The sequence below is a fragment of the Manis javanica genome, chromosome 2 (assembly GCF_040802235.1).
Source record: "Manis javanica isolate MJ-LG chromosome 2, MJ_LKY, whole genome shotgun sequence".
In the NCBI taxonomy this organism is placed as follows: Eukaryota; Metazoa; Chordata; class Mammalia; order Pholidota; family Manidae; genus Manis; species Manis javanica.
In genome coordinates this window covers 128,345,180-128,372,717 of record NC_133157.1, presented here as the reverse complement: position 1 = coordinate 128,372,717, position 27,538 = coordinate 128,345,180, and the positions used below count along the sequence as shown (strand labels likewise).

At 41.5% G+C, this 27,538-nt stretch overlaps 1 protein-coding gene across 2 annotated transcripts in view; it reads right to left on the bottom strand.

The window, feature by feature from the left end:
• PRKCQ (protein kinase C theta) overlaps positions 1–27,538 on the bottom strand; it is a 153,583-nt gene that overhangs the window by 62,496 nt on the left and 63,549 nt on the right. Inside the window, exons 2-5 of one of the 2 annotated variants that reach the window (XM_073229362.1) lie at positions 15,384–15,510; positions 9,789–9,988; positions 6,635–6,695; positions 38–200 (exon numbers count right to left, since the gene is read on the bottom strand). In XM_073229362.1, coding sequence (XP_073085463.1) covers positions 38–200; positions 6,635–6,695; positions 9,789–9,988; positions 15,384–15,501 — 542 coding nt within the window. In that variant the 5' untranslated portion in view covers positions 15,502–15,510. The remainder of the gene's footprint in view (positions 1–37; positions 201–6,634; positions 6,696–9,788; positions 9,989–15,383; positions 15,511–27,538) is intronic. The other variant, XM_073229363.1, reaches the window with a different exon arrangement.

The following is a 27,538-nucleotide window of genomic DNA, read 5'->3' as shown; positions in this document are numbered from 1 at the left end:
AACCTGAAGCTTGGAGTGAAATGCCAAGTTACTGTACCAGACAAACTCATGGCAGACAGAGCAAAACGTGGGCTGTGGGAAAAAGGTGGCGGTGAACTCATGGCACTTGACATGGTGGACCTTGGCCTGTTTGATGGCTCCTCGGCGGTGATGCAAAGCAAAGAAGCTCTCAGTCTCAAATTCACTCATGTCCTTTGTGTCTGCAGGAAGAAGAGAGGGGACACAGTGACGTTCTGCGCTGTGTTTGTCCTAGCTGGGTGGGGACCTGCTGTCACACTGCCCAGGGCCCAAAGGAAACACACAGCAGCAAGGCGGTCATGGCCACGGCCACGCCATGTGATGGAAACTCCAGCGTGCCAGGCGAACAACACAATAAATGAGAAACAGCAAAAATCACCCTCATCACTAAAACAGGATAATGAAATTAATGATTATAACTTCCAGAACTGTAATTCTCAATACTCTGAAGATTCTTATATTACTTACTCTGTTTCTCTTACTTTTACATTACAAAATATGGAGGTTTAGCAAGAATAAGGCACTCATATTTCACAAATAATATAAAGAGTTAATATTTAAATTACTTCAGTTCTGGTTAAGCAGTGGCAGAGGCCCAACACCACACTGGAGGCAACTGTTCCCACCAAGGTGCCTCAATTCCTGTGCCGCCGACAGTGGCCAGGCTAGAGACACACCACACAGACGAATGAGGGGCTGTGCAGATGGAGGCCTCCCCCAGGCATCCTGCCAGGGCCCATTTGAGGACTTGCACCTTCTCTGCAGTGATGCATGGTTTACAGTTGCTCCGAACTCCCAGTAAAGACTATTCCCAATAATTCTGAAGAGTTCCACAGGTGGGGCAGAATATTTTGCCAGTATTTTAAGGTTAGGTCATTTAGGTGTCTTTATTTAGAAATGGGCTGAAAATAAATTAGGCTTGGTGAAGGAGGAGTTCAATTCAGGGTCTCTGAGGCAGTCACCTTCCATAGTTCTGTCTAAGTGTGGAGATCTATTTACAACTTGTGACTGCTATAGTATGCCATTTGTCAGTAAGACTGGACTCATTTCTGTTCTGGCCCAGAAGAAATGCAATAAATGAAGTATCCAATTACTTTTAAATTCAGGAGATGGAAGTGAATTATTCTGGGAACCCTAACTAAAATACCATATGTATATATACATAAAATATATATATATAATGTTACAGATATAAATAAAAATATGTATGTTCTGTGAATGAGAATAGTGACAATTTGTTAAGACAGCAAAAAGCACTACAAACAAATTTATCCCTTTGCTTCTTTCTGTGTTTTCCTTTCTCCTCTTACCAAGTCAATCATTACAAGAGAACAAATATATAAAAACTCAGAATTTCTTGAATTCTTCTGGTATTTACTGTGTTTATTTCTGAAGAAATTCAGAATTAATAGCTCCCCTATCTATTAGCTTGAATAAATTCATGGGTTTTTATATGTTCGGTTATTTCTTTTAGAGTAACAGCTCCTAATCTATTTATTCAGTTTCGTCTATCATTTTTTTGTAGCCAATCAAGCCACAGATATTTCCTTGGCAGCTACGAGTAAATTGCTATGCCAAATGTTCTAAAGAAATATGAGATGTTATCTCTAACCTCTGAGTGGCTAACAGTCAAGTCGGGGTGACATGGCACTCATGGCACAGAGCAGCATAGGATGGCGTGGGACAGACTTGGAGGTATTTGCCCCCATTTTTTTAGGAGGTGCAAGAGAGGCCACAAGAAACAACTGAAAATTTAAGAGGAAAACTTAAATAGTATTGCTTTGGGCAAGCCAAGAAAGAATGGATTTTCAGCAATGACTGACCCAGAGATGCCAAGGGAACTGAAGACTAAGAAACAGGAATTTGTTTTGAGGATTCATACACTCGGAGAAAGCCATTTAGTAGACTGGTCCAAATACAAGCCACATTCTTAGGGTTTAAGAATGGAGGGAGTAGTGAAGAAACACGGGCTAATACATATAAAACACTTCTTCAAGAAATGTATCAGTGAAGGAGAAGGAAGAAATACTCGTGGAGATAAAAAGGTTAAAAAAAATATTTTTCAGGATTGGAGAAGATGGCTTAACTTAATATGTCTTGGCAATGAGCTGGAAACCAGAGAGAGGAAAGCTGGAGAAGCTACAGAGAAAGCAAGAGCACAGAGCCGCAGGGGACGGAGAAAGGACTTCCTCTGAGGCAGAGCAGGGAAGGGCATGCAGGGGGACACAGCTGTTCTCCACATGCACAGACAGACAGAGGACGGAGTCTCTCCCAGTTATACAGGGGGCAAGGCCAGCCCCCAACAGTGGGAGAAGAGTAAGACACCTTCAGAAACTGAGGGCCATGGCAATGTTTGGAACAGCCATTGTGTGGGGATAGAAAGAAAATAAAATGAATTTCCAAATCCCAGGATGAATCCAACTCAACAGTTCAACAAACACTCATTAAGTACCTCCTATGTACCTAGCATACAACCTGGTGCAGGAATTAAAGAGGCAAATAAGATGTGGTTCAACTACTGCTTTCCTGCAAGGAATTTAGCATCCAGAAAGAAAGACAATGTAGTACATGTCGGAACAGACATATTCATAGGATGCTAAGGGACCACGGCAGCGAGGAAGCTATTCCAGGTAAAGTAGATGGAGGTAGGACGAGGTGAAAAAGAGAGAAAAGTTGGATAAGAAAGGTACTGGCAGAGATTATTTTGAGCTGGATCCTGAAGACTAAATAACTACTACTAATGGGTGGGAGAAGGTATGGTAGGGAAAAGCAGGAAAAAAAAAAGGTATTTCCTCTAGATGGAAGAATGAATAAGGGTATAGAGGTAAGGTGTCTCAGGAGGTGTGTATTGCCAGAGTATAGAGCATATAGTGGAGAATGTCAGTGGTCACATCCAGAAGATGTGTATGTATCAGATCACTTTGAACATTTTCCTGTAAATAACTTGCAAACACTGAAAGGCTGTATGTAGGTAGGCGCAAAGGAAAACCAGAGGCGTGGTATGTTCAGAATGGAGTTTTACATAGTTCATTCTGGCAGGCACAGTGTAGGAGAATGACTGGGATTTGCCAAGAGGTAACAGTGACACAACAGAGCATAAAACTGAAAAATGCTAAGTAGACAAAATGGGCAGAAACTGTTGATGGATTAACGTAGGAGGTGCACCAAAAGGAGGCTATAAAAATTACCACCATGTTTCTGCGTAGATAGAGTAACAATTAACTAAGATGGTGACCAGAAAAGGAACAGGGTACTGTTGAGAATGATACGAGTGATTTTGGACATACCGAATTTAAAGTCATTGTAGCAAAGCCAGTTGGGGTCAGAAGTCAGACATATGAGTGTGAAACAGGAGCGCTGCCTAGCAGCATCGTTTGCAATGGACTCAGCTGGATGCCTTTTTCGAGCAAAACCTTGGAGGAGTTGGGGGGAGAATGCAAGGTCTGGAGATCAGAACATCCTGACAGAAGAAGGTGAGGGCAGAGTTCTGGCAAAAGCTTATCCTGGGCCCCAGACTAAGTAGGGAGTTAATGCAGACGTGGGCTAACAAATGGGTGGAAGATAAACAGATTGGGGTAAGGTCTAATACCTACTGGGTGAGCGGGAGGGCAGAAGTGACAGGGGAGGAGGGTGAGTTCTGAGAGAGAAAGGTCTGACTCTCAGCCTTTGATGGTGCAGAATCCAAGTGATGACCCGTGGGGTCACTGTAGGTGACTGCCTGATAGAGACAAGGGTAGGGAGGTATGCGAGTGTGAGGAGGGGGTATCCGATGGTGATGTTGAACACAGACGCTGCCAAGAGTGATGGCAGGAGAGCACAGAAGAAGAGAAAAAGTGATTCCAGCACATAAGTCTAGGACTGCAGGCTTGAAGAGAAAGAATAGAGTGATTTGTGAGTGGAGAACAAGGAGCGACTTCTCTGTAGAGCAGAAAATAATAGAGGCTTCCATTACAGAGGGGTGTAGGAGAAAGGTATCATCTTAAATGTCATGCAAACTTGAAATCTTTATCCCCTCCATTTGCCTCCCCTTCCCCGTCTCCCATCTCTACCAATCTTATTTTAATTTTTCTAGTCCAGCTATTTTAAGAGATGTCATCAACATTTCTCCCTCCATTCAACTTTCACTTGTTAAGAATTACAAAGCACCTCAACTGTGTGCTTATGATGGGTACACCCTTTCATCTACACTACCATGAAATCTTGCTTTTATTTTTCTTTTGGATGCTTTTATCCCTATTAACAAAACCCCTAGATCAGATTCCCATCACCTCTCCATTGGAAAAATGAAGTTTTATAGGCTCTCTCTATATTCAGTCTATTTCCTTTCCCAAATCTGTCCCACATTCTGTTACAAGCAATTCCCCCAAACACTACTGTCATCACATCATGTGCTCCTCAAGGATGTGACTGTAACTCCTTGTTGGTGACTTCCCCAAGTCTACACCCTCCTCTTGCCTGGCTACCAAGCCCCCCAATATCTATCTTGGATTCTTCATTCTGATTTTAGCAGGGTCCCCTGATCTGCCTAGACTGGTTTTCTCAGTCATGCATCCATTCAGTTTCGCTCAAGCTTACATTTTGTCCTTCTAGAAGGCTATCCCTCTTTGCAAATCTTGACTCTGTTTATCCTTTAATGTCCACTCTGTGAATTTTCTGAAATGGAGGCAATCGTACTGATCTCTCAGTTAATTAGTATTTATACGATTTAGGATTTTTCTCATTGTTTACTCTGTACCACCTCTCCAGTCTGGGCTTAAGTTACCTGAGGAGAAGGATTCATGTTTTAGTTTTCTCAGAAAACTATTCCTTACATATTAAACATTCTTAAAATTGAATGATAGCCTCTATTTCTTATCAATAAAGAGTTTTCTAGTTAGGGGATCCCATAACATTGCTTATTATAAATTAAGATTTTTTTTTTATATATAAAAATTTAGAGATGGGGTCTTAATTTGGGTCTAGATATAAAAAAATTTAAATATTATCAAGGTTTATTCTAAAAAAGAAACAACTTCTTGGACTTGCATAATTACTGTTTGTGAAATCAGTACTATTGGTTTTGCCCCACCTGACTATTCTCTTTCAATCTGAAAGAAAATTCAAGTCACATAGTAATAGGAAGACTATCCCTGGACTGGTTTCCAAAACAGCAATCTTGAAACCATTTACCAAAAGCACTTTCAGTCCCGTGGAGGACTTTCTTCATCTACACTGGCCTGTGTTCTAACAGGAGAAGAAAACCTCTTCTTACTCAAGGAATGAAGCACCACTGGTTTTATTATCAGACCAGAATTCTCAGTTTTTGGGCATTCCCAGCTATTCTCCTTCCTATAATCATCCTAGATTATCTGGCCAACTCAAAAATAGTACAATGACATGGTTCTATGTATCTAGAGCCTCCATGAGATAAAAGAAGAAAAGTTCAGATTGTTACTGCTCCCTCTTTAGAAATTTTTTCTTAAAAAAAAACCCCTTTATTATGGAAAATTTCAAATATAAATTAAAGTTGAGCAAATACTATAATCCATTTCCCAGTACCAATCATCCAGCCTTAACAATTACCAATCCATGGCCGCTGTCCTCCAATGTACCCCCGTTCATCCCCAACCCTGTGCCAATGGGTTATTTTGAAACAAATTCCTGGTGTTATATTATTTTATATGCAAACATTTTAGTATGTATCTTAAAGATAAGGACCCTTTTAAAAAAACATGACCACAATGCCATCATACACCTAAGAAATTAATAACAATGCCTTAATATCATCAAGTATCTGGTGAGTATTCAAGCTTCCCTGATCATGTCATGGTATGTTTGAATCTGGACCCAAAGAAATTGTGTATGTTACGTAAAAACACAGGAAGCACCATAAATCTCTAAACCAGAACTTGTTTCTTGGTAGTAAAACTAATTTAGGAAAAATGAAATCAGTTCATTATTGGTAAGTTCACAAAATTCATTCTGAGGTTTAGGATTTTACGAGTAGTGTCATTTGATTCGTGTAAACAGAATTTTGATGACAGGACATAAAAGAAGCAGAAACTACTGACAGGCTGTTACAGGCACCAAGCACACTGGTAGTAAATGAGGCTTCTGTGATGGAAGCCTGTGTATGACATGGAACTGAAACTCCCTGGCAATGCATTTTTCCTTCCTTGTTCCTAGGATTGGACGTGACTAAGTTGAAACATTAATATTTTGCCACTAGCATCATGGAAAATACTTAACTGATTTCTTATTTTTTATTCTACTAATTATATGATAGCTTGTTCTATCACATCACTTATACACAGACTGTGTGGATGCACATAGCAGCACAGAAACAGAACCTTTTGTGTTTATGCACAAAACTAAAGTACAGACTATAAGAGTGCAGGGCACATGAGTTTACACCATTTAGGAACTAGTGCTATAAATGTTGTATATGTCTATGTTTTTCTGGTCCACATAGTGTATTTTCAACCAATATTCAAGCACCACTGTGAATTTCAAGACAGTTCCTTGTGCTTTCCTTTTCTCCTAATTCTGTCTGTGCTACTGCAGAAATAAAATCAATTGCATGTCAGCAGGGACATGCCCTCCTCGCCCCCCAACAAGAAGAAGAAATGTCACTTGCCGCTCATTTCCAGAAAGTATCTTGCATTCATTAGCATTCGGCCTTGAGGTTTCAGCTCTAACTGGTTGAGAGAAGGAAAGAAATGTCAGTCAGCATGTGGAAAGGCCTGGAGATGACAATACCTGGCAAATTCGGGGATGGAGAAAGTTTCCAATGTTGAATTCAAACACTGTTCCCGTCCATTTAACCCATATGCATTACTAAAATTGTGCAACATCAGTGAGTACAGCCTTTCTTTTATTATAACACCTCAGCAATTCATTAATTTTACTTGGATATCAAAACTGCCATAAAGAGGAAACAAAATTCTGGCACAGTCTAATTTTCCTGCCCCATGCTGCTCCTGACCTATAGAACTGCAAAAGGGCAGATTCAGACCATAATCAGGACAGAAGAGTCACAGACGCTGGGACAGGCTAGTTTGGGGAACAAGTAGGAAGGAAAGATAAATCCTGCTTTGAGGGTGGCTGCACCCACGCCTCTCGGGTATGAAGTGGGGGGCACCTTCTTTCATAAGGTTCTCTGGGAAAGTGCTGGATAATCTACTAAGGGGAATTTTAATTAGACTGGCCTGAGAAGGGATTAAAAAGTTACTTTTCAGTATCATTACAAAGAAGGGATCAGAACAAGGTGACATTTTAAAGGATGATGCAGGATGTCACATGATGTGACTGAAGGGAAAAAATGGCAAATCCTTAGAAGTTAAGCTACTATTGCTAATATATTAACCAAAACACTGTATCATTACTATACTAAAAAGAAAAAGAAGGCGAATTGGATGGAGGTCCTTACTGACCATTGCATCTGTGGGTTACCTAGAGTAACTGAGAAACAGTAACAAGTGCCTGGCTGAACCCAGGATTACACAGTTTACTGGCTGTATGACCTTGTGCAAGTCACTAAACCTTCTAAGATCTCTGAAAAACTGACCCCACAGCATACTTACATGCCAGCTTCACTACTATGAGAATTTTATGATGAAATAAGCATTTTTTGCCTAGTTAGCTATAAATTCTTATGCATGCTTAAACAGATTAATGAAAACAGAAGAGCTTTTGACATCAGCTATGTGCGCACCTTGTTCTCTGGCTTGTGGAATAAGTAATAAAGATAGGGGCAAAATGGAACTAGAAGAGAAGAGATGGGTGGCTCTTTCCTAAATGAAGGGGAATAATTGGTAGCAGGTGGCCAAAAATACTCAGGACTAAGTGGTGAGGGAGGAAAAGGCAGTTAGCTGCCGGACACACAGTAGCCATAGGAAGCCATCTCCATCACGTTTGAAGAGTGAGAGGAGATAAGCATGCACACAGTTAACCCCCAGGAAGGCAGGCCGTGGGTCTCAGTGTGGTGTGCAGACACTCGATGGTGTCTGCAGAGGTGACATGGCAAAGTTCAGAAAGTAGTATTTTAAATAGAGAAGTTAACTTTTAGAAAGCAAATTTCAATAGAAGCAAGGGAAAATAAAAGTCCACAACAACCTGTTGGCCCTTGAGTTCTCTAAATAAAACAAAGAAATAACCTAGAAAAAACAAAGCTGAAAATGTAAAAAGGTTGCTAGTTAAATGATGAGCTGAAAGCCACCAAATGCTGTGTCTACATAATCTTAGAGGGCAAACAGGGTGAAAGGTGGTGGGAATGAAATCAGAAAGAGCTTAGGCAAGAAATCAAATGCAAATTTAAGAGACTGAATAGAAAAGCATCCTGTTCATCAGCTAAGCCTCACACAAGAATTAAAAAAATCAGTTGTCCTCCCATCCATTGAGAAGGAAGTTGAATAGCATTGCTACTTCAAAAAATTAGGGGTTTGGCGGCCTTTTTTTTCAAATGAGGCAGAAAGCAGGAAACAAATGGGAATGGGGGAAAAGCTGGGGCAGACATCACATGGGTGACCTCGTCTTTCCTCACCCCACCAAATGCCCGGTCTTTGGGGCCACCCTGGCCTGCCTGGTCTGTGCAGCCCCTGCTGCACACACTGTTATGCATCTGTGATGTTATCCAGCTGGTCAGCCTCTTCCTACCCACCTAAACAGCCACCCAAGTGGAGCTGCTTGCACCATCCTTCCCAAGCTGAACACACAAGCGCTCCACAGATGCTGTGGAACTAAATTATTCAAATGCATGTCAGCATGGGAGACTTTTTAAAAAAATCCTGGTGTATGCTGATCTTTAAAGATTACATTACTGACACAAGCAAAGATGTATATAAATATATACTTTCTAAAAAGTACTGTTATTTTCTGAAGTCAAAAATACAAAATGACACAAAAATGCACTTTCTACGTTTTTATCATTTGCACTTTGAACCTGTGACTTGAAGCTCCTTTGGGTGGAGTTCTTAAAATCTGAGTTACAGGAAATAAGCAAAAAGGTAAGATTCGCTCTGTTTGCTTAAATGATAAAAACATCTGAAAGCATTCTATGGAGTCAGATGATTTAAAAGCAGTTTTTAAAAAAATTTTTTATTTCATGGGTCTGAGAAATTTTCCTTAGATTTTTTTTTCTGCTTTCATATTTTACTCTTCCCTTTAACATTTCTACACATTTGCTATCAGAACAGTCATAACCTAGATTTTCATAAACTTGGTGTGGTCCCATGGGTTGTGTGTGGTGTGATTTTAATACAAAGTAAGCTAAGTGAATATGTACTGGCTAAAAAAATGTATAGGGATTGGCAAAGTATGGAGAGAGAAGCCCTCAAGCAATTCATCTTTGAACGACTTCTCACTTATCTATCATCTTACCTATCTTCTAGCTTATCATATAGATATCTTGGTAAGATACAAGATTATATGACTTATCTATAGGATACTGATATGTAAACAACAGGTTCCCAACTTAGGGGGAATTAGTCATATTTCTGAGCTTGCTTTTATAGTTATAAACCCATAACAGGTCTTCACAGCCTAAGAGACCTCTTCTCTTCCCACGGGACTCAACGAGACTTGAATGTGTCAGTAGGCTACATGGTTCACAATGGGTAATCATTGTCATCATCGAGTCACCAATGAGTAAGTGGTCGGGAGTCTTTGGTCTAGGCCAGTAGTATATCATAATTTTAAGATGACATTCAAGTTTTGTGCTAGTCTTCATCTAACAGGGTATTTATCACTTAATGGTACAGACACTAAATAAAGCTCACAGCTCAGATATTCACCCATATTTCTGTCTTCCCATTGTTCTTCCTACATCTCTCAGCCAGGGAGTAGAGCTCCACTGTAGTTTCGGAAATCAGGTCCACATTCTTGCCCTTCACAATGATCTGCATTACCCTTCCCTTGTTGATGTGGGCGTCGAAAGTGCTGTCCCAGGGCGGGTACATGGTTGGCTTTTTCTGGATATACATCTGCCCATTTTCTAGGAACAGAAAGACAGGTTCTCATGATGCTTTAGCTAGCTCTGGGAAATAATGCAAGTCAATAATTCAACAGTGGCACATATTCCCTCTGCTTCCTTGGATCTGTAATTCTATGGGAAGACAAAAATAACACATAAGATTGTTAGAGGCAAAAAGGACAGAATGAGACAATTTCAAGTTCCACATGCAAGGTAATGTATTAAAACTTAACTCAGCTGGATAATTTAGACAACAGAAGTCTGATGATGTCTAGTTTGCTTACTTTGTAAATAAATTCACTGAGCAAATAAAAAGAATTCAGGGGCTGAGCCTGGTATATTTATTTGGTAGGGGAGAATGACCCAGATCCCATTCTTTAGATGTTTTATTCTGTTATGCCTTTTGGGATCCTCCTTTGTTCATCTATAAAGAGGGGACATGTGATCAATTTCACTGGCATTTAGTAAAAAAAAAAAGTCAATACAAAACTATTGTGTAGTCATCTGAAAGACCAATTTAAAGCTTAAAATGAATGCTCCTTTAAAAAGGTATTTTAAAATATCCCGTTTGACATAAATACACTAACAGGCAAAACATTTAAAACATAATGAGCCATTATTTCTTTCTCTCATTCTTGAATGAAGATACATTTTTTCCATGTACCAGGCACCCCAAGCAAAAGGCAGAGAGGCAGTGGTCCTAATCCATGGACAGAGAGGCAGGTTGTGAGAAAAGAAAAATGTTACCATGAGCATTACCATCTGGGAATGAGGCCCGGAGGCAGGTGGGAGTCAGTAGCAACAACCAGGGTCAGGATGCTGTTTCATGGGGACCCTTGCCCCCAGAACCACCAGGTGATTGGGACTTTGTTAGTGGGATTAAGTAGGTGGTCACAGCTTTCATCCACATTGAATTTCCTGCAGTATTTATTCTTAATCATTTCAGAAGCAGAAAAGAGCAGCTGGATGTTTGTGTTTCTTGTGATAACAAGCACAGTAAGTGGCAGATTCAGCAATTTTCCGATGTCAATGAAGCAAAAAGGAAAAATCCGTTTAAAGCAAGGAAACAAAGCTGTTGTGACTCCTGGTGGCCCTATCTCTCTGGCACAATGCTAAAACGGAACAGGCACTGAGCATCTGCTAAAATATAAAATATTGGGAGGCATATGAGGATTTGAATTAGCCATAACTCCAAATTTTTGGAAAGGCTGGCTATTAGAGGTATAAACTCTGACAAAATATTAAGAGTAGGATAGGAAAGGGTAGAGTTTTATGGGTTGTTTAGAAGAAATCTAACTGCAGATTGGACTTTTTAAGAATGCCAATGGTCATGGTAGCATTTTACTTCCCCAGACTTGCAGCTTCTCCTTCCATCACCCTTTCAACCGTAACTGTTCTCCAAGCCTCAGCAAAGGACAGGGGTTCCCATGGCAAGGCATTTTTACATTTTCATTCACTAGGTTTGTAATCACCTAAAAAGAGGGCCAGGACTCAGGACCCTGTCTATGTACAATGGGCTTTACCATTTCACAGGCTCCTGGACCCATAGCACTGTGTCCCGTCTGTCCCTGTCCTGTGGACTCATCAGGGAAAATGCAGCATATTTAAATTATGTATAAGTAACACTTGAATTATAATGTTCAGGGTGATTTCAGAACAAAACCAAAACAAAAATCTCCAAACTCTACAGGCTATCTTTTTGGAAAAAAGAAGTCTTCTGTCAAGGTCTCTTGATCCACAGGGCTGATTAGACCAAGTTCAAAGGCAAAGCCCAAAGAAGCAGCAGAAATTTTTTAAAAAGGCTCTCAGGAGGCAAATGTCAGTGAGATCTGTGCTTGTAAGGAGAATGGGATCCAGGAGACCCATTAAAGCAAAAGTAGCTTTGAAAAACTCAGACATGTTACACTTCAAAGATTTCTGTGACATTTGAAAGGTTTTAGATTAGGAACAAGTGCCATTCTCACTTTTAACTAAATAGGAGAGAGATCTGGGCAGAAGGAAAATGAAGACGACTCAGAGTCTCTGCGGCTTTGATGCCCCTGAGCTGGAGGGAAGGGTGAAGTTAGTGGTGAAGAAGGACAAGGAGCCTTTGAGGGGAGGCAGAAGGCAATCGTAGCATTTGGACTCCAGGATCCTAGGCTGGCAACATCCGGCTGGAGGTTCTCGCTGCTGTACCAGGCACCCCTCCATCTGTGTCACTCCTTAGGAGGCCCTTTTAGGACTACCCTGTACATAGTAGCACACATCTCTGTTCTTCATCCTTCTCTCTCCCCTTCGCCCTGCTTTGGTTTTCTTTATGGCATGGTCATTATTTACTGTATCATATTTTTGCTTCATGCCTGTCTTCCTCTGCTGGAACAGAAGCTCTAAAGGAAGGGTTCTTGACAACACAAAGAAATAAAAGGCATCCAGGTTGGTAAGGAAGAAGTCCAACTGTCACTGTTTGCAGATTACACACTGTACATAAAAACCCTAAAGAATCCACTACAAAACTACTAGAACTAATATCTGAATTCAGCAAAGTTGCAGGATACAAAATTAAAGACAGAAATCTGTTGCATTCCTATACACTAACGATGAACTAGCAGAAAGAGAAATTGGGAAAACAATTCCATTCACAATTGCATCAAAAAGAATAAAATACCTAGGAATAAACCTAATCAAGGAAGCGAAAGACCTATACCCTGAAAACTATATGACACTCTTAAGAGAAATTAAAGAGGACACTAACAAATGGAAAGTCATCCCATGCTCTTGGGTAGGAAGAATTAATATCGTCAAAATGGCCATTCTGCCTAAAGCAATCTACAGATTTGATGCAATCCCTATCAAAATACTAACAGCATTCTTCAACAAATTGGAACAAATATTTCTAAAATTCATATGGAACCACAAAAGACCCCGGATAGTCAAAGCAATATTGAGAAGGAAGAATAAAGTGGGAGGTCTCACTCCCCAACTTCAAGCTCTACTACAAAGCCACAGTAATCAAGACAATTTGGTACTGGCACAAGAACAGACCCATAGACCAGTGGAACAGAATAGAGAGTCCAGACATTAACCCAAACATATATAGTCAATTAATATATGATAAAGGAGCCATGGATATACAATGGGGAAATGACAGCCTCTTCAACAGCTGGTGTTGGCAAAACTGGACAGCTACATGAAGGAGAATGAAAGCGGATTGTTGTCTAACCCCTACACAAAAGTAAATTCAAAATGGATCAAAGACCTGAATGTAAGTCATGAAACCATAAAACTCTTAGAAAAAAACATAGACAAAAATCTCTTGGGACATAAACATGAGCAACTTCTTCATGAACATATCTTCCCAGGCAAGGGAAACAAAAGCAAAAATGAACAAGTAGGACCATATCAAACTAAAAAGCTTCTGTACAGCAAAGGACACCATCAGTAGAAAAAGACCTCCTACAGTATGAGAGAATATATTAATAAATGATATATCCAATAAAGGGTTGACATCCAAATTATATAAAGAGCTCACACACCTCAACAAACAAAAAGCAAATAATCCAATTAAAAAATAGGCAGAGGAGCTGAACAGACACTTCTCCAAAGGAGCAATTCAGATGGCCAAAAGGCACATGAAAGGATGCTCCACACAACTAATCATCAGAGAAATGCAAATTAAAACCACAATGACATATCACTCACACCAGTTAGGATGGCCAGCATCCCAAAGACAAACAACACATGTTGGCGAGGATGTGGAGAAAGGGGAACCCTCCTACACTGCTGATGGGAATGTAAATTAGTTCAACCATTATGGAAAGCAAAAAACTCAAAATAGAAATACCATTTGACCCAGGAATTCCACTCCAAGGAATTTACCCTAAGAATGCAGGATCCTAGTTTCAAAAAGACATATGCACCCCTGTGTTTATCGCAGCACTATTTATAATAGCCAAGAAATGGAAGCAACCCTGTGTCTATCAGTAGATGAGCAGATAAAGAAGATGTGGTACATATACACAATGGAATATTATTCAGCCATAAGAAGAAAACAAATCCTACCATCTGCAGCAACCTGGATGGAGCTAGAGGGTATTATGCTCAGTGAAATAAGCCAGGTGAAGAAAGACAAGTATCAAGTGATTTCACTCATCTGTGGAGTATAAGAACAAAGAAAAACTGAAGGATCAAAACAGCAGACTCACAGAACCCAAGAATAGACTAACAATTACCAAAGGGAAAGGAACTGGGGAGGATGGGTGGGAAGGGAGGGATAAGGGGGAAATAGGGGCATTCCGATTAGCATACAATATGGTGGGGGGAGCGGCATGGGGAAGGCAGTGTAGCACAGAGAAGACTAGTAGTGACTCTATAGCATCTTACTATGCTGATGGACAGTGACTGTAATGGGGTATGTGGTGGGGACTTGATAATGGGGGGGTCTAGTAACCATTATGTTGCTCATGTAATTGTACATTAATGATACCAAAATAAAAAAAATAAAAATAGAAATAAATCACAGAAAAATAAATAAATAAATAAAAATAAAGGAAGGGTTCTTGTTCAATCCCAACGCACAGCAGGCACTCCATAAATTCTTTATATGTAAGTGAACTGGATGCCTCCTATGGTGCAAACCTGCATCAGGGGTAATCATACGTTTCAACAGAGTGAGTCAACAAGAAATGTGTGTAGGGAAATAGGGAAAAGTAGTGAGGCTGGCAAAACTTCGGGATGTTAACTTCCTTTCACCTTCCCTATAGAATGTCCGTAAGAATGCTGAACTACAGAAGCGGCGATCCAGGAGAATGGAAGCCAGCTGAAGTGACTGTGGAGAGATTCCCGGCAGAAGGATTATTTTAATTGAATGACCTAAAGCCAGTAATGGAGACTCAGAAGACTGTCACACTCCCCTTCACCAGGAGCTGCCTGTAAATATTTAAATTGGACAAAACATGATCATTCTTTCACTATTCCAGAGCCTTTGTAAACACAAAAGTACGTTTTCTGAAGTTTGGATTCTAATGGCTAATTTATATTCTTTGTACATTCATCCAAGCTTAGTCAAAGAAGCAGCAAACCATCCTTAGAGTTAATTCAAAGACTGTGCAGACTTAACCTATCTGAAACCACTGCAAACAGCCAGGCTTAGCAATGGGCTCCCCTTACACCGTGTCCTCCACCCATTTCTCCTTTCCTCTGTTTCCCTTATGTATATGGGAAAATGGTACAGGGAACTGGAAACAAGGCAGGACGCCCGGTCTGGTTCAGAGCTCTCACTAAGCTCCTATGCCTCTGAGGCAGCACCAGGCTTCCCTGGAGGCCAGCTTCCTGAACTGTAAAACTGGGTTGGACCAGACAACCTTGCAGACCCTGGAAGGCGTGCTAGAGACTTCTAGGCGGGCCCTCCTCCTCCCTGCCAGAACCCACCCAAGCTTACCCGACTCCACATATTCTTTGACCAGCACAGCGCAGTAAGGGTTAACAGCCTCTCCCTGACACGGCTGGCAGGACCCGCAGTCAAAGTTGGACAAACCAATTCGAAGAAATGGTGACATGGCTGCTTCCTGCAAAGCAACAAGAGACATATGCGGTTTGGGGGCCTTAAGAGATTATTTCTGATGTCCCATCCTCACTTGACCAGTGCTTTATCACCGACAGCCCAGAGCCTCAGATGGTCCAACTATCCATTCGAACAAATGCCTTCACTTCCTCTCTGCAAAGTTCATCACTGGGCTCCTTCCAAACCACAGACTGACTTACCAAGGGACGACCTTTCTGGAAGTCTCTGGTATTCAACCTCATCAGTTATAATGCTAATTTCACTCTTAATTCAACGGAGTTACAATAAATAGTTGCAGAGAGAGCCCCAAATTTTCCAACATTTTATTTCTTCCATCGTTTAAGGAGACACTCAGGAAACAATACAGTGTAATAAAACAATGAGTTTTTAAAGAGTGTGTCTATTTCAGTTACATGATTAAATATGACACCACAGAATTCTTACATGGGCTATTTATGTGTGTGATGGACTTGGCTCTGGCATTTAGCAGCTGATCCCTATTTACTTTAGGCACTTCAAAAGTCTTCTTCACAGTCCTATAGATGTGTGTGTGTATGTGTGTAGATACACACATACATGTATACATACATATAAAATAAGCCTTTGAACATTATGAGCCACTCAGAAAACCCTAAATCATTGATCACCATAAAACAGTGCTTTATCACCTCAGGATAACTCAGGATAAACAACGTACTTCATAAAAGCCAAATAACTCTGCTTTCCTAGAGAGAGAGGTGAAAATCATCCTAGTATAGGGTTCAAATGCCAGGATTCTAGTCCGATTCCTCATCTGACCTTGCCTGCCTTATCTTCGTTTGGCCACTTACCTCAACTTTTCTTTAAAAAAAATTACTTTTCCACGAGGGCCCATTCATCTGAACCTATCATCCGCTATTCAGTAGAAAAGTTACTTCCTTGCTTCTTCTTTCCTTTTTGGACCATTTTCTCATGAATTTTCTTAAGTAAGCCAAAGACAAGAGCAAAGCATTAGCTTGTCTTCTCTCTCTCTGTATAAAGCAAGCCACTCAGACTAATAGGAAGCCAGATGTGAGAACCAGCGACTGGAAATCTTGCGCCCGTAATCCCAAGTCTGGAGGAGCCATAAAAGACTGCCAGGCCCCTGGAATGCCAGTGTTGGGTATTTTATGAACCTATGGAGACAAATTAGGGACTCTTGACAACTGCTGTTTATTTCATGGATTTTTCAGAAAGTCCCAATTTTCTGCTGAGTTTAGCAGGGTTAATTAAAGGGGATGGTTGTGAAATCATCATGATTTGTGTGGTGGTGTCTTTACAACACATTCTGTATAAGTCACCCTGTTGAACTAGGACTTTCAGATTTGACTTTTAGGGCCCCCTTCCTTCTCTAAGCTTAGAATTCCTGGGCAGAAACTGGGCTAATAACTGAGAGCTCTCTGAAGAAAACTTATTTGAGACCCCCTTTTCCTGGCCACCTAGGTCTTTCAGACAAATTTCTCCACCAATCAGGAAAATCACCAAGCACTAGGCTCACTTACGAGAGTATTTACCCTGTGTGGGCTTCTTGAAGACTTACTCAATACAAGTAAAGGTAGGTAATTAATTCTAATTTGAGTTTGGAGGGACCACTGACTCCTGAAGCCTGCGTTACACCCACTCTGACCTTAGTGATGGACATGTCACTCTGAACCCAAGCTGGGTTCAGAACTGCACGAGAGCTGCTTACCATGCACCTGGGGAAAGCTGTCTGGGGAAAAGTCAGGAGCCTCCAGAGGACAGGTGTGGGGAGGAGACCCCTCTCCTCCCACAGGGCTGCTGAGAAATCCACTGACCTCCTATTCATCAGCAGTCCATATGGTTTGCCATTTCACTAGACTGGCCTGCCCTTCCTTCACCCATGAGCATTCTGACAGTTTAGTCTATGCATGCATCTGATTGATAGCTAGGCTGTTGCCTTTCTTTCTGAAGGTCTAGACACAGTGAAATGATCTGACATTTTGACATCTAGAAAACAGAAGTGACATTTGTGCGCTTAACCTCACACATCATTTGCTCAAGGTGCATTTTTAAAGCAAAAGGTAACATGAATTATTCCTGAGCTACTCAGATTTTCCCCCTCCTATAACAGTAATGTGATCATTATGAAAAAGGAACAGGCGAAACTGATAAAGTCTCCTCATAGTTCTACCAGTAAAGCAAATTGCTGCTACTAATGTATTTTTTTGGTCCTTTTTAATTCACAGGTTTTATATTTTTGTTTTACATGATGTGCTCATACTGTGTGTATGGGATAATATTTGGCTTTTTAATTTAACATTTTATCATAAAAGTTGCCCATGTTAGTATGTCATCTTTGTAAGCATCCTTTTAATTCTTGCATAACCGTCTACTGAGGGACAGCTAGTGATCTGCTTTCCTAACATTGTATAGTTACACATTAAGATTGCTGCCAATATTTCCATGAGAGAAATGAGGCTGTAATGAGCTTCAATTTACAATTTTTTAAGGTTCAGAATATTTACAATTTTTTAAGGTTCAGAATATTGCTTCACACTAGATCAGCAGGAGACAATATTACTAGATCAAATGATGCTACTATTTGAAGGTCTTAGATGTTTAAAGAAAATAACAGAATTTTATTTTGTTAGGCAAAGACCTAACAGTGAAAATACGATAAATGCAGACAGTAATCCTTATAAAACAAGCATACACAAATTTTTAAAAAAGAAACAAAAAAACTACCTATGACCCAACTGAATAAGTGAATGACACAAGCTGTAAGATACAAAACTCACAGTTGCAAAATGGTTATGCAGAAAAATGTTCAGCCTTATGAGCAATTTAAGAAATGCAAGTTGAAACAAGATACTATGTAATTGCATTTATATGACATTTTTGAAAAGACAAAGCTGTGTGCAGAAAAAAGTCAGTGGTTAATAGAGGTAGGGGTAGTGGACAGGGTCTGATTATAAAGGGATAGCATGAGCAAGTTTTAGGGGAAGACTGAGCTCTTGCAGAACCCGTTGTGGAGTGGCAGGGCTCACAGAGACCGAGACTTAACTTGCCAGAATTGTACACAAAAAACAAGTCAGTTTTACCATGTGATAATTTAAAAACCAGTATCAAGAAATACCCTGTTGGCATTCCAAGGCATGGATTTTGTTAAATTAAAATCTAAAGTAATCAAGAGTAGCCTCAACTTACTAAAGGAAACTGGTTAGAGCCTTGAAAAAAATACAGCTTTTAATCTATAGTATTTACATTCTTTTGAAATTTTGCATTTTGGTGCAAGTAGTTAGCAAATAACATTAGAATTTGATAATGCATTTTCTTTGAGGATCCATTGATATTCAACTCTTAAACTACAATAACAAACAGTTAAAATATTTAAAATATAAAACAATATTTCATTTACCCTTGCAATTAGCAAATATTTTTGAAATGCTCTTACTTAACACTGGCGAGGACAATGTGAACCACAGACTTTTATACAATGCTATTGTGAATGTAAATTTCCACAATCCCGAGTGTGTGGGTGTGTGTGTAAATCTCAAGAGCCAGGAAGACACGTAATAAGCACAGAAGGATGAAATTAACCTGAAAGATTTTTGTGGGCTGGCCTTCTGTGCTCACAGGGGATGGATGGTGAGGGCTGAGGGGGATTTCCCTGGGTGCTAAAATAGAAAGGGGAATTACTCCTGTACAAAAATAAACTCACTGGATCAGCAGCCATCAGGACTGCCCTCCCTGACTGTGGCGTGTAAATGTCATCAATCTCTTCTTCCCTTGCCATTCACAGAGGTCTCACCCTTACAACACACAAGGTTTGCATAAGACCGGCCAGGCTACTCTTAGCAGCGCAGGGGTCACATCTCTCTAGAGACGCTGGCTGGGTTCGGCAACAAAATCCACACTCAGTTCTTTCCAGGACAGCTCCTGGGACCCTCCGCCTGCCAGAGCCAAGGGAACTCACTGTCCTGCCTCTTGCACCTGCCCCTTTATTTGACCAGCTCAGTGACAGGTGCCATGACTCTCAGGTTTCCCTCAGGTGCCCCAACCGACTTGCTTCTCTCCTTCCCTACCTCTTCTCCCTCCTTCCCTGCCGCCTCACGCAATCCCATGTCATCTCGTTAGAGGCTTCTCAGCAGCTTACCCTGTCTCTAGCCGGCCCGCACCACCTCTCACAGCCAAACGTCTGCAGCTGCAGCCAAAGGCTCTTCTTAGGATTGCACGGAACTATTGCCCTTTTTGCTGTTTCACAGCCTGAGGCTTTTAAGTGGCACGGCTCCCTCCCCCTGAACCCCTTCCTCTTTCACTCCATCCTTCATCTGCCCCCTGCTACTCCTCATCTTTCAAGTTCCTGCTCAGTCTCCATCTCCTCTTTGAAGCCCTTTCCCCTGCCCCTCCTCCTTCCAACGCATCCTGGTGGGATTTACTCCGCCCTCCTGGCCCCCACAGCTCCCTGGGTACACTGAGACACACCTGTCACATGTATTGCCTTACCTCTGCCATTTCAAAAGTCTCAGTGGGGTAGATCCTGTCACCCCTATTCTTTGCCTTTGTCTCCAGCTCTCAACCCCCAAATTCGGGGGACATGAAAGAGCTCCACCAGGATTTCTCCAGCTTATTCGTCGTGGTAACACATATACTTCAAAGAGCAGTGTGACTCAAACTGGTTTCACCTGCAATATATCTAGCAAAAGTCCTCCAGAGTGAGTACATGTGGGTGTCTTACTTACAAGACCCTAGCTGTGTTAAAGGGTTTCCCTACTGTCACATTCCTTTGGACATTTCAGTCATCTTTGTGGGGCTGGGGAGGAGACCAAATGCTGGTGCTCACACGGCCATACTTCCCTTTAACATTCTATTAGATTTATTGGTTCACATTGGTCTTCCCAAGAGAGAGCAGGGTCTGAGAGCAGGGCCTTGTCTTAATCATCTAGGTACCTCCAGGGCTGATCCCTGTCTGATGTGCAGCAGATGCTCAAATGTATTTTTGCAAAGGAACTTAATGTTTTTTCAAAAGCAACATTTTACATAATCTCTTAATCTCATGCATTTCTTTTACCTGCAGAGGTGTACCATCATCCAATTAGATGGCAGACAGTTACAGAGGAAGTCAATGCAAAGGAAATGTCCCAGGCATTGTTACAGCTGGAGAATCGATGCCATTACAAGCTCAACTGCAGCAGTTACTTAACCTTTCTAGGCCTGTTTTCTCATTTGGAAAATGGTGAAAATATTATAATTACCTTCTCAAAGGGCTATGTGGATAAAATGGGCGGATATATGGAAGTGCTCAGAATGGGCCTGGCACATAATAAACTCTCAAAAATGTTAGTTATTATTGCAACTCTTACATACTATCCAATACTGACTTTATTAGCTTGTACTAAAAAAGAACAAAAAGAGAGTACAGATCACCTTTTAAGAGCATCTCTGGGCTGTGCTCTTCTTCCTTCTGTGCTTTGCCACTGAGCTCCCATAAAACCCCATGTGTCAGGGGAGCCAAGATGGCGGTATGAGTAGAGCAGCGGAAAGCTCCTCCTAGAACCACATATATGTTTGAAAATACAACAAATACAACTCTTCCTAAAAGAGAGACCAGAAGACACAGGACAACAGCCAGACTACATCCACACCTGCGAGAACCCAGTGCCTCGCGAAGGGGATAAGATACAAGCCGTGGCCCAGCGGGACCTGAGCACCCCTCACCCCAGCTCCCGGCGGGAGGAGAGGAGTCGGAGCAGGGAGGGAGAGGGAGCCCAGGACTGCTAAATAGCCAGCCCTAGCCGTCCGCACCAGAGCACAGACACAGTGCGTGCATGGGGTGCTGGAAACTAGGGAAACAGGACAGTAAGACCTGTAAGCAGGTCCCCGCAGCCGGCACCCCTGGGACAAAGAAAAGCGAGTGATTTTTGAAAGTCTTAAAGGGACAGGGACCCCACAGCTGGATGGAATTGTCCCGGGACACTTAGCCCAGAAGCTGGGAATCTGGGGGAACTCTGGGCACCCTAACCCCATGGGCAGGGCAGCTTGGAGGCCCCTCATGGAGATAAACAGCCTCCTGGCCGTTTCCCGTCTGATGCGGCTCCGCCATATCAGAGCAGCAGCCCGAGGCAGGCTACGCCCAAAGCAACCGCAGAGCTAAACTCCATAGCGGCCGGGCAAGAATCAGAAGCCCGGTCTGTGCGCAGCTGCCCAGCACAAGCCGCTAGAGATCGCTCTTCTCCCAGGAGAGGAAGGCCACAAACCAACAAGAAGGGACATTCTCCCAGACATCACTTGTGCCAGCTCTGCAAACTATCTCCATCGCCATGAAAAGGCAGAAGAATTTGATACAGACCAAAATCACAACCCCTGAGAAGGAGATAGACCTAACCAGTCTTCCTGAAAAAGAATTCAAAATAAAAATCATAAACTTGCTAACAGAGCTGCAGAGAAATATACAAGAGCTAAGGGATGATGTCCAGAAGGAGATTACATAAGTATAACAATGTCTGGAAGGATTTATAAGCAGAATGGATAAGATGCAAGAGGCCTCTGATGCAATAGAAACCAGAGAACAGTAACACATAGAAGCTGATGCAGAGAGAGATAAAAGGATCTCCAGGAATGAAACAATATTAAGAGAACTGTGTGCCCAATGCAAAAGGAACAATATCCACATTATAGGGGTACCAGAAGAAGAAGAGAGAGAAAAAGGGATAGAAAGTGTCTTTGAAGAAATAATTGCTGAGAACTTCCCCAAACTGGGGGAGGAAATAGTTGCTCAGACTATGGAAGAACACAGAACTCCCAACAGAAAGGACCCAAAGAGGACAACACCAAGACATATAATAATTATAATGTCAAAGATCAAGGACAAGGACAGAGTATTAATGGCAGCCTGAGAGAGAAAAAAAGGTCACCTACAAAAGAAAACCCATCAGGCTATCATCAGACTTCTCAACAGAAACCTTATTGGCCAGAGAAGAATGGCATGATATATTTAATGCAATGAAAAAGAAGAGCCTTGAACCAAGGATACTGTATCCAGCACGATTATCATTTAAATATGAAGAAGGGATTAAACAATTCCCAGACAAGCAAAAGTTGAGGGAATTTGCCTCCCACAAACCACCTCTACAGGGTATCTTAGAGGGACTGCTCTAAATGGGAGCACTCCTAAAAAGAGCACAGAACAAAACATCCAACATATGAAGAATGGAGGAGGAGGAATAAGAAGGGAGAGAAATAATCATCACACTGTGTTTATAATAGCTCAGTAAGTGAGTTAAGTTAGACAGTAAGGTAGTAAAGAAGCTAACCTTGAACCTTTGGTAACCACAAATCTAAAGCCTGCAATGGCAATAAGTACATATTTTTCCATAATTACCCTAAATGTAAATGAACTGAATGCACCGATCAAAAGACACAGAGTAATAGAATGGCTAAAAAAGCAAGACCCATCTATATGCTGCTTACAAGAGATTCACCTCAAACCCAAAGACATGCACAGATTAAAAGTCAAGGGATGAAAAAAGATATTTCATGCAAACAACGGAGAAAAAAGCAGGTGTTGCAATACTAGTATCAGGCTAAATAGACTTCAAAACAAAGAAAGTAACAAGACATAAAGAAGGACATTACATAATGATAAAGGGCTCAGTGCAGCAAGAGGATATAACCATTATAAACATATATGCACCCAATACAGGAGCACCAATATATGTGAAACAAATACTCACAGAATTAAAGGAGGAAATAGAATGCAATGCATTCATTTTGGGAGACTTTAACACACCACTCACTCCAAAGCACTGATCCACCAGACAGAAAATAAGTAAGGACACAGAGGCACTGAATAACACACTAGAACAGATGAACCTAATAGACATCTATAGAACTCTACATCCAAAAGCAACAGGATATACATTCTTCTCAAGTGCACAAGGAACATTCTCCAGAATAGACCACATACTAGGCCACAAAAAGAGCCTCAGTAAATTCAAAAAGATTGAAATCCTACCAACCAACCTTTCAAACCACAAAGGTATAAAACTAGAAATAAATTGTACAAAGAAAGCAAAAAGGCTCACAAACACATGGAAGCTTAACATGCTCCTAAATAATCAATGGACCAACAACCAAATTAAAATGGAGATCTAGCAATATATGGAAAACAAATGACAACAACAACACAAAGCCCCAACTTCTGTGGGATGTAGCGAAAGCAGTCTTAAGAAGAAAGTACACAGCAATCCAGGCATACTTAAAGAAGGAAGAACAATCCCAAATGAATGGTCTAATGTCACAATTATCGAAATTGGAAAAAGAAGAACAAATGAGGCCTAAGGTCAGCAGATGGAGGGACATAATAAAGATCAGAGAAGAAATAAGTAAAATTGAGAAGAATAAAACAATAGAAAAAAATCAATGAAACCAAGAGCTAGTTCTTCAAGAAAATAAACAAAATAGATAAGCCTCTAGCCAGACTTATTAAGAGAAAAAGAGAGTCAACACACATCAACAGAATCAGAAATGAAAAAGGAAAAATCCCACAGAAATACAAAGAATTATTAGAGAATACTATGAAAACCTATATGCTAACAAGCTGGAAAACCTAGGAGAAAAGGACAAGTTCCTAGAAAAATACAACCTTCCAAGACTGACCCAGAAAGAAATAGAAAATCTAAACAGACCAATTACCAGCAACAAATGGAAGCGGTAATCAAAAAACTACCCAAGAACAAAACCCCTGGGCCAGATGGATTTACCTCGGAATTTATCAGACATACAGAGAAGACATAATACCCCTTCTCCTTAAAGTTTTCCAAAAAATAGAAGAGGAGAGAATACTCCCAAACTCATTCTATGAAGCCAACATCACCCTAATAAGAAAACCAGGCAAGAACCCCACCAAAAAAGAAAATTACAGACCAATATCTCTGATGAACATAGATGCAAAAATACTGAACAAAATATTAGCAAACCGAATTCAAAAATACATCAAAAGGATCATACACCATGACCAAGTGGGATTCATCCCAGGGATGCAAGGATGGTACAACATTCGAAAATCCATCAACATCATCCACCACATCAACAAAAAGAAGGACAAAAACCACATGATCATCTCCATAGATGCTGAAAGAGCATTTGACAAAATTCAACATCCATTCATGATAAAAACTCTCAAAATGAGCATAGACGGTAAGTACCTCAACATAATAAAGGCCATATATGATAAACCCACAGCTAACATCATACTGAACAGCAAAAGGCTGAAAGCTTTTCCTCTGAGATCAGGAACAAGACAGGGATGCCCACTCTCCCCACTGTTATTCAACAAAGTACTGGAGGTCCTAGCCACGGCAATTAGACAAATCAAAGAAATATAAGGAATCCAGATTGGTAAAGAAGAAGTCAAACTGTCACTATTTGCAGATGACATGATATTGTACATAAAAAAACCCTAAAGACTCCACTCCAAAACTACTAGAACTGATATCGGAATTCAGCAAAGTTGCAGGATACAAAATTAACACACAGAAATCTGTGGCTTTCCTATACACTAACAATGAACTAATAGAAAAAGAAATCAGGAAAACAATTCCATTCACAACTGCATCAAAAAGAATAAAATACCTAGGAATAAACCTAACCAAGGAAGTGAAAGACCTATACCCTGAAAACTATAAGATATTCTTAAGAGAAATTAAAGAGGACACTAACAAATGGAAACTCATCCCATGCTCCTGGCTAGGAAGAATTAATATCGTCAAAATGGCCATCCTGCCCAAAACAATATAGAAATTCGATGCAATCCCTATCAAATTACCAACAGCATTTTTCAATAAACTGAAACAAATAGTTCAAAATTCAGATGGAGACACCAAAGACCCTGAATAGCCAACGCAATCCTGAGAAGGAAGAATAAAGTGGGGGGATCTCGCTCACCAACTTCAAGCTTTACTACAAAGCCACAGTTATCAAGACAATTTGGTACTGGCACAAGAACAGAGCCACAGACCAGTGGAACAGAACAGAGACTCCAAACATTAACCCAAACATATATGGCCAATTAATATACGATAAAGGAGCCATGGACATACAATGAAGAAGTGACAGCCTCTTCAACAGATGGTGCTGGCAAAACTGGACAGCTACATGTAAGAGAATGAAACTGGATCACTGTCTAACCCCATACACAAAAGTAAATTTGAAATGGATCAAAGATCGAATGTAAGTCATGAAACCATAAAACTCTTAGGAAAAAACATAGGCAAAAATCTCATGGACATAAACATGAGTGACTTCTTCATGAATATATCTCCCTAGTCAAGGGAAACAAAAGCAAAAATGAACAAGTGGGACTATATCAAGCTAAAAAGCTTCTTTACAGCAAAGGACACCATCAATAGAACAAAAAGGTATCCTACAGTATGGGAGAATATATTCGAAAATGACAGATCCGATAAAGGGTTGACATCCAAAATATATAAAGAACTCACACCTCAACAAACAAAAAGCAAATAATCCAATTAAAAAATGGACAGAGGAGCTGAATAGACAGTTTACTAAAGAAGAAATTCAGATGGCCAACAGACACATGAAAAGATGCTCCACATCGCTTGTCATCAGAGAAATGCAAATTAAAACCACAATTAGATATCACCTCACACCAGTAAGGATCGCCATCATCGAAAAGACAAACAACAACAAATGTTGGTGAGGTTGTGGAGAAAGGGGAACCCTCCTACACTGCTGGTGGGAATGTAAACTAGTTCAACCATTGTGGAAAGCAGTATGGAGGTTCCTCAAAATGCTCAAAATAGAAATACCACTTGACCCAGGAATTCCACTTGTAGGAATTTACCTTAAGAATGTAGCACTCCAGATCGGGAGCCAAGATGGCGGCGTGAGTAGAGCAGTGGAAATCTCCTCCCAAAAACACATAGAGCTATGAAAATATAACAAAGAAAAATCTTCCTAAAATAGAGACCACAGGACACAGGACAACATCCAGACCACATCCACACCTGCAAGAACCCAGCGCCTTGTGAAGGGGGTAAGATACAAGCCCCAGCCCGGCGGGACCCGAGCGCCCCTCCCCCCGGCTCCCGGCGGGTGGAGAGAAACCGGAGCAGTTTTTTTTTTTGGCGAGCGCTTTTTGGAAGCCTTAGAGGGACGGGCCCCCGTTGCTGGGGAGGCAGGGTGGCGGGACTGGTGAGGAGGTGCCTGGGAACGGCGCCGGAGGACAAAGAATATCCCGCGTTTCTCCCTGCGAGACCTGGGGGCGGGTGCCTGAGACCGGTGCCTGAGGACGGAGGAGGTCGCGCGTTTTTCCCCTTTTTTTTTTTTCTCTTTTTGGCAAGCGCTTTTTGGAAGCCTTGAAGGGACGGGGACCCCAGTGCTAGGGAGGCACGGTGGCGGGACTGGTGAGCGGGTGGCTGGGACCGGCGCCTGAGGACAAAGAATATCCCCCATTTTTCCCTGCGGGACCGGTGGGCGGGTGCCTGAGACCGGCACTTGAGGACAGAGGAAATCGCGCGTTTTTCCCCTTTTTTTTTTCTCTTTTCTGCGAGTGCTTTTTGGAAGCCTAAAAGGGACAGGGACCCCGGTGCTAGGGAGGCAGGGCGGCGGGACTGGTGAGCGGGTGCCTGGGACGGGCACCTGAGGACAAAGAATATCCCGCATTTTTCCCTGTGGGACCGGTGGGTGGGTGCCTGAGACCAGCACCTGAGGACGGAAGAAATCGCGCGTTTTTCCCCTTTTTTTTCTCTCTTTTTGCCAAGTGCTTTTTGGAAGCCTTGAAGGGACAGGGACCCCGGTGCTAGGGAGGCAGGGCGGCGGGACTGGTGAGCGGGTGCGTGGGACCAGTGCCTGAGGACCAAGAATATTGAGCGTTCCTTCCCTGCGGGACCGGTGGGTGGGTGCTTTTTGGAAGCCTTGAAAGGACAGGGACCCTGGTGCTAGGGAGACAGGGCAGCAGGACCAGTGCGCGGGTGCCTGGGACCGGCACCTGAGGAAAAAAAAAAAAATCGCGTGTTTTTTCTTTTTTTTTT